This window comes from Rhizopus microsporus (assembly GCF_002708625.1).
Source record: "Rhizopus microsporus ATCC 52813 unplaced genomic scaffold scaffold_15, whole genome shotgun sequence".
In the NCBI taxonomy this organism is placed as follows: domain Eukaryota; kingdom Fungi; phylum Mucoromycota; class Mucoromycetes; order Mucorales; family Rhizopodaceae; genus Rhizopus; species Rhizopus microsporus.
The window spans coordinates 476,849-492,009 of record NW_019671930.1 but is presented as its reverse complement, the minus strand read 5'-3'; the positions used below and the strand labels follow the sequence as shown (position 1 = coordinate 492,009).

The following is a 15,161-nucleotide window of genomic DNA, read 5'->3' as shown; positions in this document are numbered from 1 at the left end:
TATTTAATATTCTTTAATATGCAACAAGTTTATTGTTTGGGTAAATAAATAAATTACGGTCGTAAGAAGGAATTAAACTGATTCGGTAATATCTAAAGGTGTCCAGTCACCACCAAAATCAAGAATAAGACGACCCTTTTCGTTTATTGTGGCCAGACCTTTGGCTTCATAAGAAGAAGGGCCTCGTATATCTCTTTCTGCATTCACACGAGCCAAGCGGTATTCCCTTGCGAGCTCACGTCTAGCGCTACAGCTTGCGTCCTTTTCAGCCGATTTAATCTTTGTCCATTGGTTTGTCTCTGCCTCGTATGTTTCAATCATGGACAAATATTCTTGATAAGCAGGTGTTGACGGCTTATCAAGTGTGCCTGGAGAAACAGGATCCACTTTGGTGGCTTCGTCTTTTGTCTTTTTATCCTTTTCGCCAGAAATATTGCCTGGAAGAGCCGAAATATCAACATACTGTGTCAATTCGTTCACGTCCTTTGTAAAATGAATCTTGCTAGCGACTACAGGATCCAAAAGAGGTGTGATCAGAGACCAGACAGTTGAAAAAACCCAAGGTGCCTTATGGATCAAGCAAGATCCTAGTGTCTCTGGATAATAAGCCTCAAAGCATGTAACGAGGAACTTGACAAAATCAAAGTCCTATAGCAGAGTTAATATAATCGACGTTACACTTTGTTCATCGCCTCTTTAACCATCAAGAGACCATGCTTATACACATACCATATTTTTTAATGTAAATCCGTCCATATTGAAAACGATGCAAGCTGCTTCCACAGGTTGATGCACTATCATTCGAGAAGTCTCCATAACGTAAATTGTCAAAAGCTTGATCACTTCACTCGGTTGATCTTCTTTTCTGTGTAGATTGACATTGATGAAACTACAGTTGACATTAGATTCAATCCACACAGAGTTTCAAAATGATATTTTACCAGATGCCACGATCAGCTTTGTCAGGTCCACCCAAATAAGCCTTACCAGAATTAAGCTGAGTGATGAAGCAATCACCAAGATCAGGTTGTAACTTATTCAATTCATCACGCATTCCATTTTCACCAAGAGCAACGATATCATCTACACGCATATGCAAACGCCATCGGAGTGTATTGGTGATCATGTTGTAGGCAGCATCTATATCCCACTTTCGAGCACGCAGGAATCGAAGGACAACTGCGTCCGGATTGTCTGTGGCCACCATATTCCAAAAGGTAGCTCGAAGCTGTGTACCGGGAATCAAGGGCAGTGCCTTTTCAAGAGGTAAGCTCATCCAAGAAGGATCGGTTGTGGTGCCAAGAAAAACATCTGTACTCTTTTCTTCGGTTGCAGCCTTTTTACCAAACCAGCCCGTCTTCTTGACAGAAGGAGCCTTTTCTGTCTTTGGTTCTGGTTTATACTCTGTGCCTTTTTGTTTGAACAGTTCGAATAGACGACTCCACATGGCTTTGAGCATATCTGTTTGAGCACCTGTTAGGTTTTCAACGTGGCCAGGCAAGGCATCTGTTGTTGTTGGCGCTGTGGGTGTAGCAAGCGCAGTGGCTGTAGCAGCAGGAGACATGATAAAAAGAATAACAAAGAGAAAAAAAAAAGCGAGAGAGAAAGGAAAAAAATTAAAGTTTAAATATAAAAGCTCTGTTCAAACAATGAAGGAAAAAATAGTCCTGAAATTGCACAAACAACGTGTGTGATACAGAATTAGGATTTTTAGGCTGAGTGGCAGCAAAGTGTGGAAACCACTGCATATCTTTTTTGAATAAACTCTTTGTTGCTATGACTACTAGGAGCCACTAGATCATCCTTTTTGTGTGTATGTGTGCTTTATTTTTATCTCTGCAAACATCATCATACACATATTCAGGTGTTAAAAGTTCTGATTTAAGAGCGCTCTTTTGTTCAACTAAGCATACTCAGATTTGTACCTTCACATAATGTTTCCCACCCAAGATAAATGAGTTATCATTTGATAACAAGTTTTGTGGGAACGTCTCGTTTTTTTTTTGAAAATCGTACTAAAGCATAATTAACCCCAATTCCTACAAGACTAACTCTGAAAACTAAATACCTATGTCATTTAGCAGAAAAGGGTTAAGAAAGTATAGCTGCAACTTGTATTTGAGAACAAACAGATAACCCTGGGTGGTATTATAAGTTATATAACCAGAATCTGCCATGCATATCATTATTCATTCTACAATTTATGTCTCATTGAAATACAATACGCTTCTTTAGTTGCATAAATATCCCCCACCTTTTACCAAGAAAATTATAGCATTACTATTTGTACAACGTAACGTTTATGGTTAATGTGCCATGACTAAAGTATATTCTGACAGAGTAAGAAGGCAAAGCATGATACATGTGAGAACATCAATTTCAGCTTGACATATTATGTGCATAAGAGATGGCCAAGATCTCGTGATGCTCATTAAAGCATTATCTATAATTGGATGATTAAAACATACTAATTGCAAAAAGTACTATTGTTATGTATGTGAGAAAAAGAACTTTGCTATATTCAAAAGAGAAAGAGAGAAAAACGAACAATTTAAACAAAACAATAGTTTTTTATTTCATAAACACATTGGTACAAACATATTTCTAATCTCTAGTTTTTTTTTTTGTTTTTTTTTTTTACTGAGCAAGGGCAACAGCAACACTGTAAGCACCACTATGGCTGATTGATACGCTCACTGATTTAATTCCAGCGGCTCCAGCGGCTTCCTTGGCTTTACCGGTCAAGACAACTTCGGGAGCACCAACTTCATTGGACTTGATCTCAATTTCGTTCAAGGGGGCACCAGCTCCTGATGAGGCGATGTTGCCATAAGATGAGATAGCCTTAAAGACAGCTTCCTTGGCAGACCAGCGACCTGTGAAGCTAGCTTGAGGATCAGGGCGAGAGTTACAGTATTCAATTTCAGCAGGAGTAAAGTTGCGTTCAATGAAAGTAGCGTTTTCAACATTGAAAGCGTTGGTCAATTCAACGTCTACACCAACACCCTTCTTGCCAGCTTGTTGCTCGGTAAGGGAAGAAAGAATGTTCTTGGTAACAGTTGCGTCACCAATAGAGGGAGTAGCACGGCTAGCAGACTTGTTGGTAAAGTGCCATGATTTCTTTTCCTTGGAGTACTCAGTACGGGCGCTAGGGTTCAAGTAGACAGAGGATTCAAGTTCAGCACTGTAAGGAGCTTCAGTCTTTACTTGAACAAAGTCAGCAACACCGGTGATAGAGTCATGAAGGTAGCGGTAGGCCTTGGCATAACGTTGAGCGTTCTTAGCCCTGTATTCATTGTATTGAGATTCTTCCAATGAAGCGAGAACATAGTCAGGATGAATAATCAAGATTTCACCACCAGCTTGACCGAAACCGAAAGACTTGAGAAGACCAGCCTTTAAGCCATCAGTTTGAATAGAGCGAGAAGGATAAAGGATGTATTCGAAGTCCTTCATGACAACATCGACATTATCAGCATTGCGGTTACCAGGGATAAGACCACTGAGCAAGCATTGGATCATACCGTTAGCCATCCAAGAAGCAGCAGGGCCCTTGGGGTGACCAGTCAAGTACTTTTGAGTAATAGCCAAAAGAGCATTACCCTTAGTACGGCCAAGGTGTTTCAATTGAGTGTTGAGCACACGTGATTCGTTCTTATCGTTAGCCTTGGTAGATGTACCATGGAATGAGGCAACACCAATGTCATCAATAGTTAAACCATAGACAGCAAGGGCACCACGGAGAGGAGCAATGCTTGGGTCGTTCTTGTAGAATTGATGGTTGTAAGTGCTCAAGGCTTCCTTTTCTTGACGCTTAGCTTCACGATGGATAAACGTAGTTCTTTCTTCAATCCATGATTCTTCTTCTTCAGGAGCTAATTCACCAGAAGCCTTCAATTCTTCTAATTCCTCACGCAACAAGGCGTATTCGCTTTCAACCCAGGCCTTGATCTGAGCACGACGAGCCTTGATTTGTCTAGCACGGTAGTTGAAGTTCAACAAGGGGCTTGCTCTCTTGCCAGAGCTTTCACGGGCAGTGGTCAAGATACCAGCACCAGGAGCAGGAACGGAACGTCCTTCCTTATCAGTAGCAGTGTTACTAAGAGCAACAATACCGTAGATAGGACAGCCAATTTCGATAGCAGTGGCTGCTGACATGAGAATATGGTTACCAGAACCGTGAGCTTCCATGAAACCGTTTCTGGTGGTAGTAGTAGGACGAGACATTTCAGCAGGAGTGCGACCATGTTCGAGTTCATCAACAGCGTTAGATGTAGCCTTCATGTTGGCGAATTCATAGCTTGATTCTTCAGTGATGTCTTCAGTAGCACCAGCAATCATGATCTTGGCTTTACCAGTGAGCAAGGACTCACAAGCCAATTCAATAGAGACAGCAGATGTGGCACATGCATTGACAGGAGTCTTGATAGGACCAGATGAAGAGAGCAACAACATGTTGATCCAGGCAGGCATGGTATTGATGAAGGATTCTTGAAGAATGTCCTTTTGAACAGGCTTGTCAAGAAGACGATCACGGAAGAGACCTCTTTGAGCAAGCTGACCACCAACGCCAGAACCAGTAGTATTACCGACTTCAGAAACGTGGACATACTTGAAGAATTCATAAGGATCGGTGATACCAGCAGAGACAAAGGCTTCAACAGTGGAAACAATGTTGAACAAAGTAACAGGATCAACTTGTTCAACAATGTCCTTAGGAACACCGTAGCGGGCAGCATCCCAACCAGTAGGAATTTGACCTGCAACAAGACGGTCGAAACGAAGAGCCTTGGGAACATACAATGTGGCACCCTTACGTAAGATGACACACCAATCGCCATTGGCAGTTTCGTATACATCAGCCTTATCACCTTGTTGATGCTTGAAATGCTCAGCTTCTTCCTTGGAGCATTCAAAAGGCTCAAGGTCATGATCAACAACAATTTCTTGCATGAGCATCTTCTTTTCAGGGTTGTAGCCATGCATGACTTCGGATTCTATTGTTGAATGTTAGCCAATGATGTACATTTGCAAAATAATAAACAACTTACCAATGAAACGAATACCGCTGTGTTCGAGGATCTTCTTTTCATACTTGCTCTTGATATCCTTATCTTCGACAGGCTCACCAGTCTTAGCGTCCAACCAACCGGAGTAGAACTTACCATTCTTCAAGTTACCGTTGTGGTGCTTAATGTAGCCCATGATCCAGGCCATTTCAATGCAACCTTCAAGAGAGAACTCACCATAGGCTTCCATTTCCCAACGGGTTCTGGCGTTACCCCAAGGTGAAACTTCACCGAAACCAGTGACAACGATCACTTGTTCAAGATCAAGCATACCCTTAAGATGGCTAAGGTGCTTCAAGGATTCATATGGCTTAAGCTTAGGGAAGTCAAACTTCATGTTGGCTCGAGGAGTGATCTTGTGAGGCTTGTGCTTGCGTTCGGCTTCTTCACCAAAGACGACCTTGAAGTCAAGTGCATTCTCGGCATCAATAGCTCTACGAATTTCAGCAGTTTCACGAATTTCCTTACGGAGCTTCATGTTGACTTCTTGCAAGTTGTGAACAAATTGAAGACCACCGTTAAGATCAGCCCAAACAGGTTCAGTTTGACAGAGTTCAACAACAGAAGGATGCATGAGACCAAGAATGTTGAAAGACATTTCGACAGTGGAGAAGGTTCTGGTGCCGAGAGATTCAATGCCTTCAGCAACCATGTTGTTGGCGCTCATCAGACCAGTACCACGAGTCCAACCGATGACGGCACCGGCAATAAGCAAGTATTGAGACCAGCTTTCAGAGTACCAACGGTTGAACAAGGTTTCAAGTGAGATCTTGGATTCACCATAGAGACCATCAGCACCAAAAGTACCGTGGTTAGGAGACAAGGGAAGAATGACTTGAGCAGGACGAGTGTCAGATCCAATCTTCTGCTTGTGCGTCTTGACATTACCAAGCATGCGGAGAAGGTTAGTCAACATGATACGGTGAGCGAGTTCGGACTTGGAGTCAATGGAATCGATCTCACGACCATTTTCAGGGATAGCAGCGAAGGGAATGATAAAGTCGAGATCCCAGTTAAGTCCCTTAGGATCATAGATGTAATTGACTAAAGCATCAACGTCCAACTTGGAACCTTGGTTGAAAGGTACAACAACAAGTTCAGATCCTTTAGAACCATAAGTTTCATAAATGGATTGGAAGTACTTGGTGACCTGAGGACTGAAACGGGAAGTAGTAACAATGACCTTGGCGCCACCGGCAACAAGACCCTTCAAGACTTCAGAACCAATAGAGTCCTTACCAGCACCGGTCAAAAGAACACACTTGTCAACAAAGGTGATACCCTTATCAGCAATTTCGCGCAACACGTCAAGGTAAGAAGAAGTTAATTCATTGCTGAATTCCCATCCACTTGGCTCACTAGGGTTCTTCTTCTTGAGATGCAAGAAGGGCATACGACCAACACCATGTTGGGCCTTGAGACGTTCAGAAAGCTCGGTCATTTGAGAACCAGCAACCATGTCTCTGACATAATCAGCCAACTTGCGGCAGCCAGGACGAGGAACTTCAGCGTAGTTAATGTCACCTTTCTCAGTGACAGTAGTCTTGGGACCAGTAGGGAAGCCAACGTCCTTGTAGACAGGGTTTTCAGCGAGCACATCAACGCAGTTTTCAATCAAAGCTTGACCGAATTCCTTGGCGAGTCTGTAAGTTTCACCCTTGTCAGTTGCACACTTTTCGACATTGTAACGCATGAAATCCAACAATTGAGGGTAAGCACGGTTCATGACACGGATACACTTGGCAGTGATCTCACGGTCAACGACAGCAAGTTTACCAAAGATAATGTCGTACCACATCTCAAGAGCATCTTGACGAGCCCAGTTCCAGTGAGAGTCATAACGACGAGCCTTGAGAGCAGAGAAGACAGGCTTGATGCCTTCAGCATAGATATCACCATGTTCGGCCAACCACAAGTCAAGTTCAGCTTGCAATTTAGCGGTGGTGGTCTTTTCTTGTTCGTACTTCTTGGCGCCTTCACGCAGATCCTTTTGAAGGTACTTGGCGTACAAGTTGAGCTGTTGGTAAATCAAGGCATCTTGCTTAGCCTTCAAAGCGTCTAATTCTTCGCTGCTGATAACAGCAGTAGCGGCACCGGCGGCACCAGCAGAACCTGAACCAGGTGCAGAGAGAGTGATACCGGCCTTCTTAGCATAAGCCTGGGCAACACTATCCAACCAAGCCTTAGCTTCAGCTTCAGATCCAAGACGAGAAGCAGGTTCCATGGTAATGGCAACCAAGAGGGCGCCATCGGTACGACCGCTTCCAAGACCATAAGAGTTGGAAAGGTAAGTCTTTGCAGAGTTCAAGGTAAAACCACCAGGCATCTTGGCACCGATCATCTTGGCAACCAAAGTAGAAGAGTGCTTACCGAGAGCACCAGAGAAACCATTGTTCAAGGCAGAACCAAGTTCATCCAAAGGAGTTTCTTCAGACTTTTCAGGAACAGCGTTGGTAAATTCCTTTTGTAAGTCACCAAGGATTTCGTTTTGAAGAGTAGATTTACCACCAACCAAGTCCTTGATAGCCTTGGACATGGGTACTTCATCAAGAGACTTCTTCAACTTTTGAGCAATGACAGCATGAAGAACTTCGGTGGCAGTAATAGGTGCATCACTGACTGCAGCGGCGGGTCCAGCAGCTGGAGCAGGTGCAGCGGCAGCAACGGGAGCAGCAACGGGAGCAGCAGCAGGGGCAGGTGTAGAAGCAGCAGGAGCAGGAGTAGCTTCAGGTTCTTCCTCAACAGCGCTTTCGAATTCGTAATAGATTTCCTTAGAATCCTTAGCAATGCTCAAGTTCTGACGACGGTTACTTAAAGCATTATCGTAAGCTTGGTACTTGAGGTTCAAAGTACGAACAGCCATACCACTAAGAGTGGGAGAAGGACCGACTTCGATAAGACGCTCAACTTGGTAGTTCTTGAATAATTGATCTTGAGTTTCAATCCAACGAACAGGTGAGGCGAATTGGTAAGCCAAGAGTTCAATCAAGAGAATATAACCAAGATGCTGCTGTTGCGCAGGTGTGACATACTTTTCAGGAGACCAGTTTTCAAGCACTTCAGCTAAACGAGGACTGGAGGTCAACTTGTAGACATCTTCAATATAGCTCTTGTCAGTGCTGAAAGGCTTAGCAGTCAAGTTAGGAATGTACTTGGCAGTTAATTGACCAACATCAATATCTGAAGGATCAAACTTCTTGGCCAAGAAGCCACGGAAAGGAGTGACACCACTGAGCAAGAAGGAAGAATGGAAAGGTACGTCAATACCAGGAAGAGGAACAGTAGCATAACCACGTTCGAGAACAATACGACCCTTAGCCAACTTAGCCTTGGTCTTTTCAAAGACACCATCAATAATTTCATCCAAGTGCTTCTTAACGTCTTCAAGAGACATGGTTTCCATCAACTTTTGGATGTCAATATTAGCAGTCTTGATGTAATTCAAGACATTAGTGAGAGCATCAAGGTTTTGAAGAGCACCAGCTGCGACATATTGCCAGTTTTCGACGTTGAAGTTGACAATTTCCAAGACATCGCCACGTTGAGCAATAGCATCAACAACGAAACGAAGAGCAGTGTCGTTAAAGGTCTTGGAAACACGAGAAGGATTGATGGCGGCCATACCATAATTGGAGCGACCTTCTTCATCACGCTTGACTGCAGACTGCATGGTCATACCACGATAGAAGACAATATCAACAAGAGAAGTCAAAGGCAAGACGTCACCAACAGAAGCCAATGCAGCGTATTCACCAAGAGAGTGACCAGCGAAAGCACAGTTGGATTGAATCAACTCCTTGGAGCGCATGTCTTCAAAGGCAGCCTTTTCCATCAATGTCAAGGCAGGTTGAGTGAATTGAGTGGCAAACAAAAGACCAGTAGGAGAGCGGAAGGTATAGAAAGCAGTACGCTCATTGATAGTGGGGAACAATGGCAAGGTCTTGATGGTACCATCAGCCTCGGCAGTATCATAAGTCATGCTCATGTAGTTCTGACGGATCTTCTTACCACGAAGACCACCAAAGTGAACGACCTTTTCCTTGGGGTTGTTACGGACGATCTCAAGGATAGAGAAGCCATAGTTTTCCATAAAGTGCTTATCAGCTTCATCCCAAATCTTTCTGGCAACAGGAGAGCTGTCATAAAGGGCCATACCCATGCCTTGTTCTTGAGAACCTTGACCAGTGAAGACATAGGCAGTAACAGGTTGTTCAACTTCAGCAGTACCTTCAACTACCTTTTCATTGTTTTGATTGAAAGTTTCAACCTTGATGATCTTACGACCGTTCTTCATACCAGTGTGATAAAGCTTGGTCTCGAGTCTGTCAGAGGGTAAGACCATACCAACGAACTTGACATCGTAAGCAACGACACGACGAGGGACGTTATCGGCAGCAAAGATTTCAACAAACTTACGGGTAGAGGCACTAGTCCACATACCATGAGTGATGGTACCAGGTAATTGAGCAAGATCAGCAAAGTAAGGGTTGACATGAATGGGATTGAAATCACCAGAGACGCTAGCATAAGGCTCGTTGGAAGAAGGAGCACGAACGACAGAGGAGTAAGTGGATTGGCTTGGCATAACAGAGTAACCACCATTTTCAAAGAAGTGGGCTTGCTCGATTTCTTGAGCATTGCGCTTCAAGTATTCAATCACAGGGTTACCGTGGCTCTCACCAGATTCGTATTCAACCTTGGCAATTTCAACAAATTCCTTGGTAGATACCTGCATGTCAACAGTACCCCAAGTCTTGACACTAGAGTAAACCTTCTTGTTCTTGTACTTGACTTCAGAGTTCAATCTAAAGATCAAAGAACAGCCAACGGTAACTTCGTGCTTTTCCAATGCATCAGTCCAGTGCATCCATTCCTTGGACTTGAGAACAGCAATGTCCTTGACATCCTTGACCTTGAATTCCATAGGAGTTTCAGACTTACGTTCAAAGGTGTGTTCATAATCATTGAATTGACCACGGTACAAGAACTGGCTAGTGACTTCAAGAACAGGCTTACCATCACGAACAATGGTACCCTTGACTTCAACAATTTTACCAGAGTCAGTGTTGATGATACCGTTGATATAGGCATAAGTATCAACAACATCACCAACCTTGAGGAGCTCAGAGTTATCAAGGAGACGGTAACCATTGGACATATGGACAAGCTTCAAGAGATCACCATCGATGACCTTGGGGAAAATAGCCTTGATAATGGCCTTCCAGCCGACAACGATGGCAAAGTCCATAGGAGCATAAACAACCTTTTGACCACGATCAATAAAGATTTCAGCTTGATTGCCAACAACTTGGCAGAACTCCTTGACTTCAGCAGATTGAACGGATTCACCTGTGCCAATCAACTTTTCAGTGACAGGAACATTCAAGTAATCATCCTTGTGATCAACACCAAACCAGAGCTTATAGTAAAAGTCCTTGATACGCTCGTTGCGACCTTCCATAATTTCATGGATAGGAGCATAGCCAAGTTCAGGTTTGTATTCGAATTGTAAGTTGAATGGAATCAAATCATTGCCTCTCTTTTCATAAAGGTTGAAGTTGATTAACTTGCCAGAGATACTGGCATCAACAGAAGTAATGTAGTCCTTTGTCTTGTCAGTTGCGCTCCAGGGACGTCTGTCTTGAACCTTGACAGCAGTGACATTGCCTTGAGCATCAGTAGAGACAACAACTCTTTGGCCAGCACGAGGACGGAATACACGTTTGACAGGATTATCAATGAATCGCTTGCCTTGAACAATGAAGGAAGAGGTTAAGAGAGCACGAAGCCAGCTGTACTTGGGTCCAGCAATAGCTTGAAGCCATTGAGATTCATCAATGGAGCTGGAGGTGAGCTCATAAACGCGGTCGTTACCAGAGGCGGTCTCTTTGACTTGAGAGTTTTGAATAGCACTACCACCAAGATATTCAATTTGAGGGATAGGAGCATCCTTATAGTAGCGTTCCTTCAAGCTTTGAATATGGCTTTCGTAAATGTCACCAAGAATTTCACCAACGGGTTGATCGACACGAGTGGCATACTTGGCAGCAACGGGACCGTGAAGAATACATGTACGTTGGACATCTTGATCAACAACAGCGGCAAGATCTTCAGATTGCCAGAGAGAGTCCTTCTTGAACCAGATATCAAAGTCCTTGTCCATGACAGGAATGAATGGTACAGGCTTCATGATAGGGTTCTTGCAAAGAGCAATAAAGTGAAGAACGTCTTCAGAGGTCAACAATTGAGTTTCGGCATCAGGGAATTGAGCCATGAACTCTTCAACGAAAGGATAAGGGGAGTTCAATTGAGTATAGTTTTGAAGCATAGAGGGAGCTTCAGTCTTGGTGAAACGCTCTTCAACACGGCGTAAGAAATGACCGACCAAATCACGAAGAGTAACATCGATCCAGCGGCCTTCATGCTTGACATAAAGCAATTGAATCAAACGGTAGACAACTTCAGAGTATGTCATATCTTGAAGATCAACAGCTTCACCAGTCTTCTTCTGACCAAACCAGACCTTTTGGAAATCAGCGTTCAAGCGCTTGATGATGTAGTCCTTCTTGGCCAAAAGAGCGGGAAGACGCTTTTCCTTGGGTAAGGAGAAGATACTTTCGTCAAGTTCCTTCCAGAGACGAACACCGCGTGTAGCAACCTTGTGGATAGGTTCACCGAGCTCGGACAAGACGGTGATGATACCACCAGCAGGACCCTTATAGGTCTTTTCCCAATCAGCATCATCTACACCGGCAGCATCAACCATGGCTTGTTTAGCGGCAGGAGAGGCCAAGCCTTCCTTGGCAACCATCATACGAGAACCAAAGAGGATACCATCGAAAGGCATAGGGGGATAGTCAAACTTAGCTGACCAATCACCAGTGATGTAAGGTAAAGTGTCATCAGCACCACCAAAACCGGAACCAGCAACGAGAACAATGTTGGGTTGACGACGAATAGCGGCATAGGTTTCAAGGATAGGCTGATGAATGTCTTCAAAGCTGTGGTGACCACCAGCACGACCACCAGTCCATTGCATGATGATGGGCATGGTAGGGTTAGCAGCAGCGATGGCAATGACTTGACGAATGGTATCGACACTACCAGGTTTGAAAGCGATATGACGAAGACCAGCGGCTTGAAGGTTGGCGATGATTTCGTTGGCTAATTCAAGAGAAGGAACACCAGCGGCAACACAGAGACCTTCCATAGGCAAACCTTCCTTACGCATCACTTGAATCAAAGGATATTGGAATCCCCATTGACGAACGTTCAAGAAGATGATGTTCAAGGTGATACCTTCACCAGCACGAGTGAGATTCATGATCTTGTGAACCTTATCACGAAGTACGGCTTCATTAAAATGACCACCACCAGCCAATTCAACATGATAACCAGCATTCATGACAGCAGCAACAAACTTTTCGTTGACAGTGGCAGGAGTCATACCAGCAACCATAAGTGGTGGCTTACCCAGCAAGCGAGACATCTTGGTGTCCACATGAATACGTCCATTGCTAGATATAAAGTCAGCTACAATTGATCATCATCGCTATTATTATTATTATGTACCTTGTGGTTTGCACCAACTTGGGTTGGAAGACCTTTGCCCAGTTTTGAGAATAGGTGACAGAACGAATGTCAGAATCAAAGAGATCGGCCTTGTATGACAAATCTCTGTTGGCACCTTCAAGAGCACCGGCCAACACGATTTGTACACCCGTACCTTCCTTATTACGGTAGGTCAAACCGCCAATTCCGGATGTACCACCAGGTCCAAAATCAATAATGTGTGTCAAGTCCTTGGCAGCGATCGCATTTTCCCAATGAACGTGGTGTTCACAAATAAGTGAAAGTAATGATTTGGTGAGATCATCAGATTTACGAAGATCCTCGCCTGTATAAAATCAAAATTAGTAAACTTTCGCACACTTCATCTTGTATAACTTACCAGAATCAGTAGCATAAATAGGGATCTTCAATTCACTAGCATTGAAGCGGAGGTTATGCTTGTCGGCATCCTGTAAAATGATAGGAACAGCAGATTTCAAGTAAACACTATGGAAAGGTGCTGTGATAGGCAAGAAGCGAGAAGAGAACTTGATCTTTCTCTGAGAGTAAGGTACACGAGATTGATCAAGACCGGTAGGAGCCTTGAGCTTACGCAAGGTAAGGTTCAAACCGTACAAGGATTGAGGAGGACCGGTACAGACGAAGGAACGAGGACCGTTATGCAAAGTCACTTCGATTTGACGATCAGGAGCCAAGTGACAATTGGTTTCCTCAACATGCTTGAGAACTTGGTTTTCACGTAAACCGGTGATAGCAAGCATAGGGGTAGGGTTGCCTTCATTGTTGTTGATTGAATCTTCCAAGACGGCAGGGTTTAAGGTGGTAGGAGGGAAAACTTGTTGAGCACGGGTACCAATCCAGAAGAGAAGACCCAATGCCTTTTCAGCATTGCGAACAAATTCTTCCTCGGTGGATGACGCGGAAATAACGGCTGAACTGATGATACCTTGACTGTGACCCGTGGATCCTATGTTTCACAAATTACTACCTATTTTTTAAAAAAAATCAATGGATGGCTTACCAGCAAACAAGTCACGAATCTTGGCGGGAGTCCATTCGAGAACACGAATCATAACAAAGTAATGAAGAATTTGAGTAAGACCGATCAATGGGAAACTGACAGGTGCGGAAACAAAGTATTGAAGATCTGGTCTTGACTCTGGGTTATCTAACCAGCGCATAATATCTAAACCTTTGGAATGAAGTACGCTTGCTTCGGGGCTGCGAGCATATTCACCGAGGACAATGGCCATACGTTCGACGAAAGGCTTGACGAGGCCTTGATAAGTTTCCCAAATATCGGCGAGTTCATCAAAATATTCCTCAATGTTACCTTGACCACCAAAGATGGCAAACAGTTTAGCGTCACCACGAGTAGCAGCTTCAAAGAGAGCAGACTTGGTAGGTGCAGCCTCTTCAGCTGATAAGACATTATATTCCTTGAGTACGACCAGAGCGTTATAGTAGGCTTGGATGACGATTTTCTTAGATTCGGATGATGATAGAGAACGAGAGATTGCATGGACATCGTTGTTTTTAAGATATTGAGCACCGAAGTCCACAAACAATGTCCGTGCGACAGGTAAAAATTGAGGTTCATTAGATGCACGGACTGTAGTGAAATATAAAAACTTGGCAGCGAGTTCGATTTGAGTGATTTCTTCTACATTATCGTTATCGACAGGGAACTCTTCTCTAAGTTGCTCAGCAAGAACCCAAATGTTGGCTGGGACGAGAACGGAAACCTCGGTTGTGTTTTGTTTGATAGATAAAGGACGAAGCACTTGTTGATTATCCATGATTTATATTATATTAAACTATCAAGTGTCAATAGATCACACTACGGAACAAGATCAATAGTATGTATATACCTTTGTTGATATGTGACAGAAGATGTGTATATGATGGTTGTATAATGATGTATATGTAGATTGGTTTATTGTACACAGAATCCTTTCTCTCTCTTCCTTAAGTTTTTCCCCAGATAAGTGAAGCAAGAGAAAAAAAAGGGAAAAGTTTTTTGTTCTGTAGTAATGCTTTTAATCCCCCATCCAAGTTTGAAGGGGACTAAATTTGGGTAGCTGGTAGGGGCAGAGATTGATTCGGAGTGGCACGGAATTGGCTGTATAATTGTATTATAAAACTGCATTTCACCCCAAAAACCAACTCATCATTTGTAACTCACCTGTCAAGGATTAAGACAGTATAGGTTACACCGCTATTTTATCTCTAATCCCCCAAAATTGCATATCCGATTTTTATTGTTGTTTGAAGCTTATTCACCATAGTAACAAATTAAAACGGCGGTTGAAGGTTAAACATAAACAAAAAGAACTATAGTGGGGTCAATGGGATATACGCACGTCTTCTTTTCTCTTCATTGTTATCTTTTTTATTATCATTATATGGCTCAATAAATCGGTTTTGAGGAAATAACGCTTACAATGTATTTGTATACGTGTGTGTGTGTAGATCTGTTATATATGTGTATATATATTAGGGGGTATGTCTAGATCTTTA

The 15,161-nt window shown here is 43.3% G+C and overlaps 2 protein-coding genes across 2 annotated transcripts; both read right to left on the bottom strand.

Moving 5' to 3' along the window:
• Positions 1-72: 72 nt before the first annotated feature.
• RHIMIDRAFT_206179 (CRAL/TRIO domain-containing protein) lies at positions 73-1,564 on the bottom strand (the record flags this gene model as incomplete). Its single annotated transcript, XM_023606881.1, has 3 exons — positions 73-648; positions 730-889; positions 942-1,564. The coding sequence occupies 3 exons, from the start codon at positions 1,562-1,564 to the stop codon at positions 73-75; spliced, it is 1,359 nt and encodes a 452-aa protein (XP_023463744.1).
• Positions 1,565-2,499: 935 nt separating this feature from the next.
• On the bottom strand, positions 2,500-14,663 carry RHIMIDRAFT_293980 (fatty acid synthase). The gene is made up of 6 exons (XM_023614045.1): positions 14,513-14,663; positions 13,663-14,458; positions 13,021-13,608; positions 12,642-12,966; positions 5,052-12,586; positions 2,500-4,997 (listed from the first exon to the last, which is right to left on the bottom strand). The coding sequence occupies exons 2-6, from the start codon at positions 14,438-14,440 to the stop codon at positions 2,638-2,640; spliced, it is 11,586 nt and encodes a 3,861-aa protein (XP_023463743.1). The 5' UTR covers positions 14,441-14,458; positions 14,513-14,663; the 3' UTR covers positions 2,500-2,637.
• Positions 14,664-15,161: the final 498 nt, after the last annotated feature.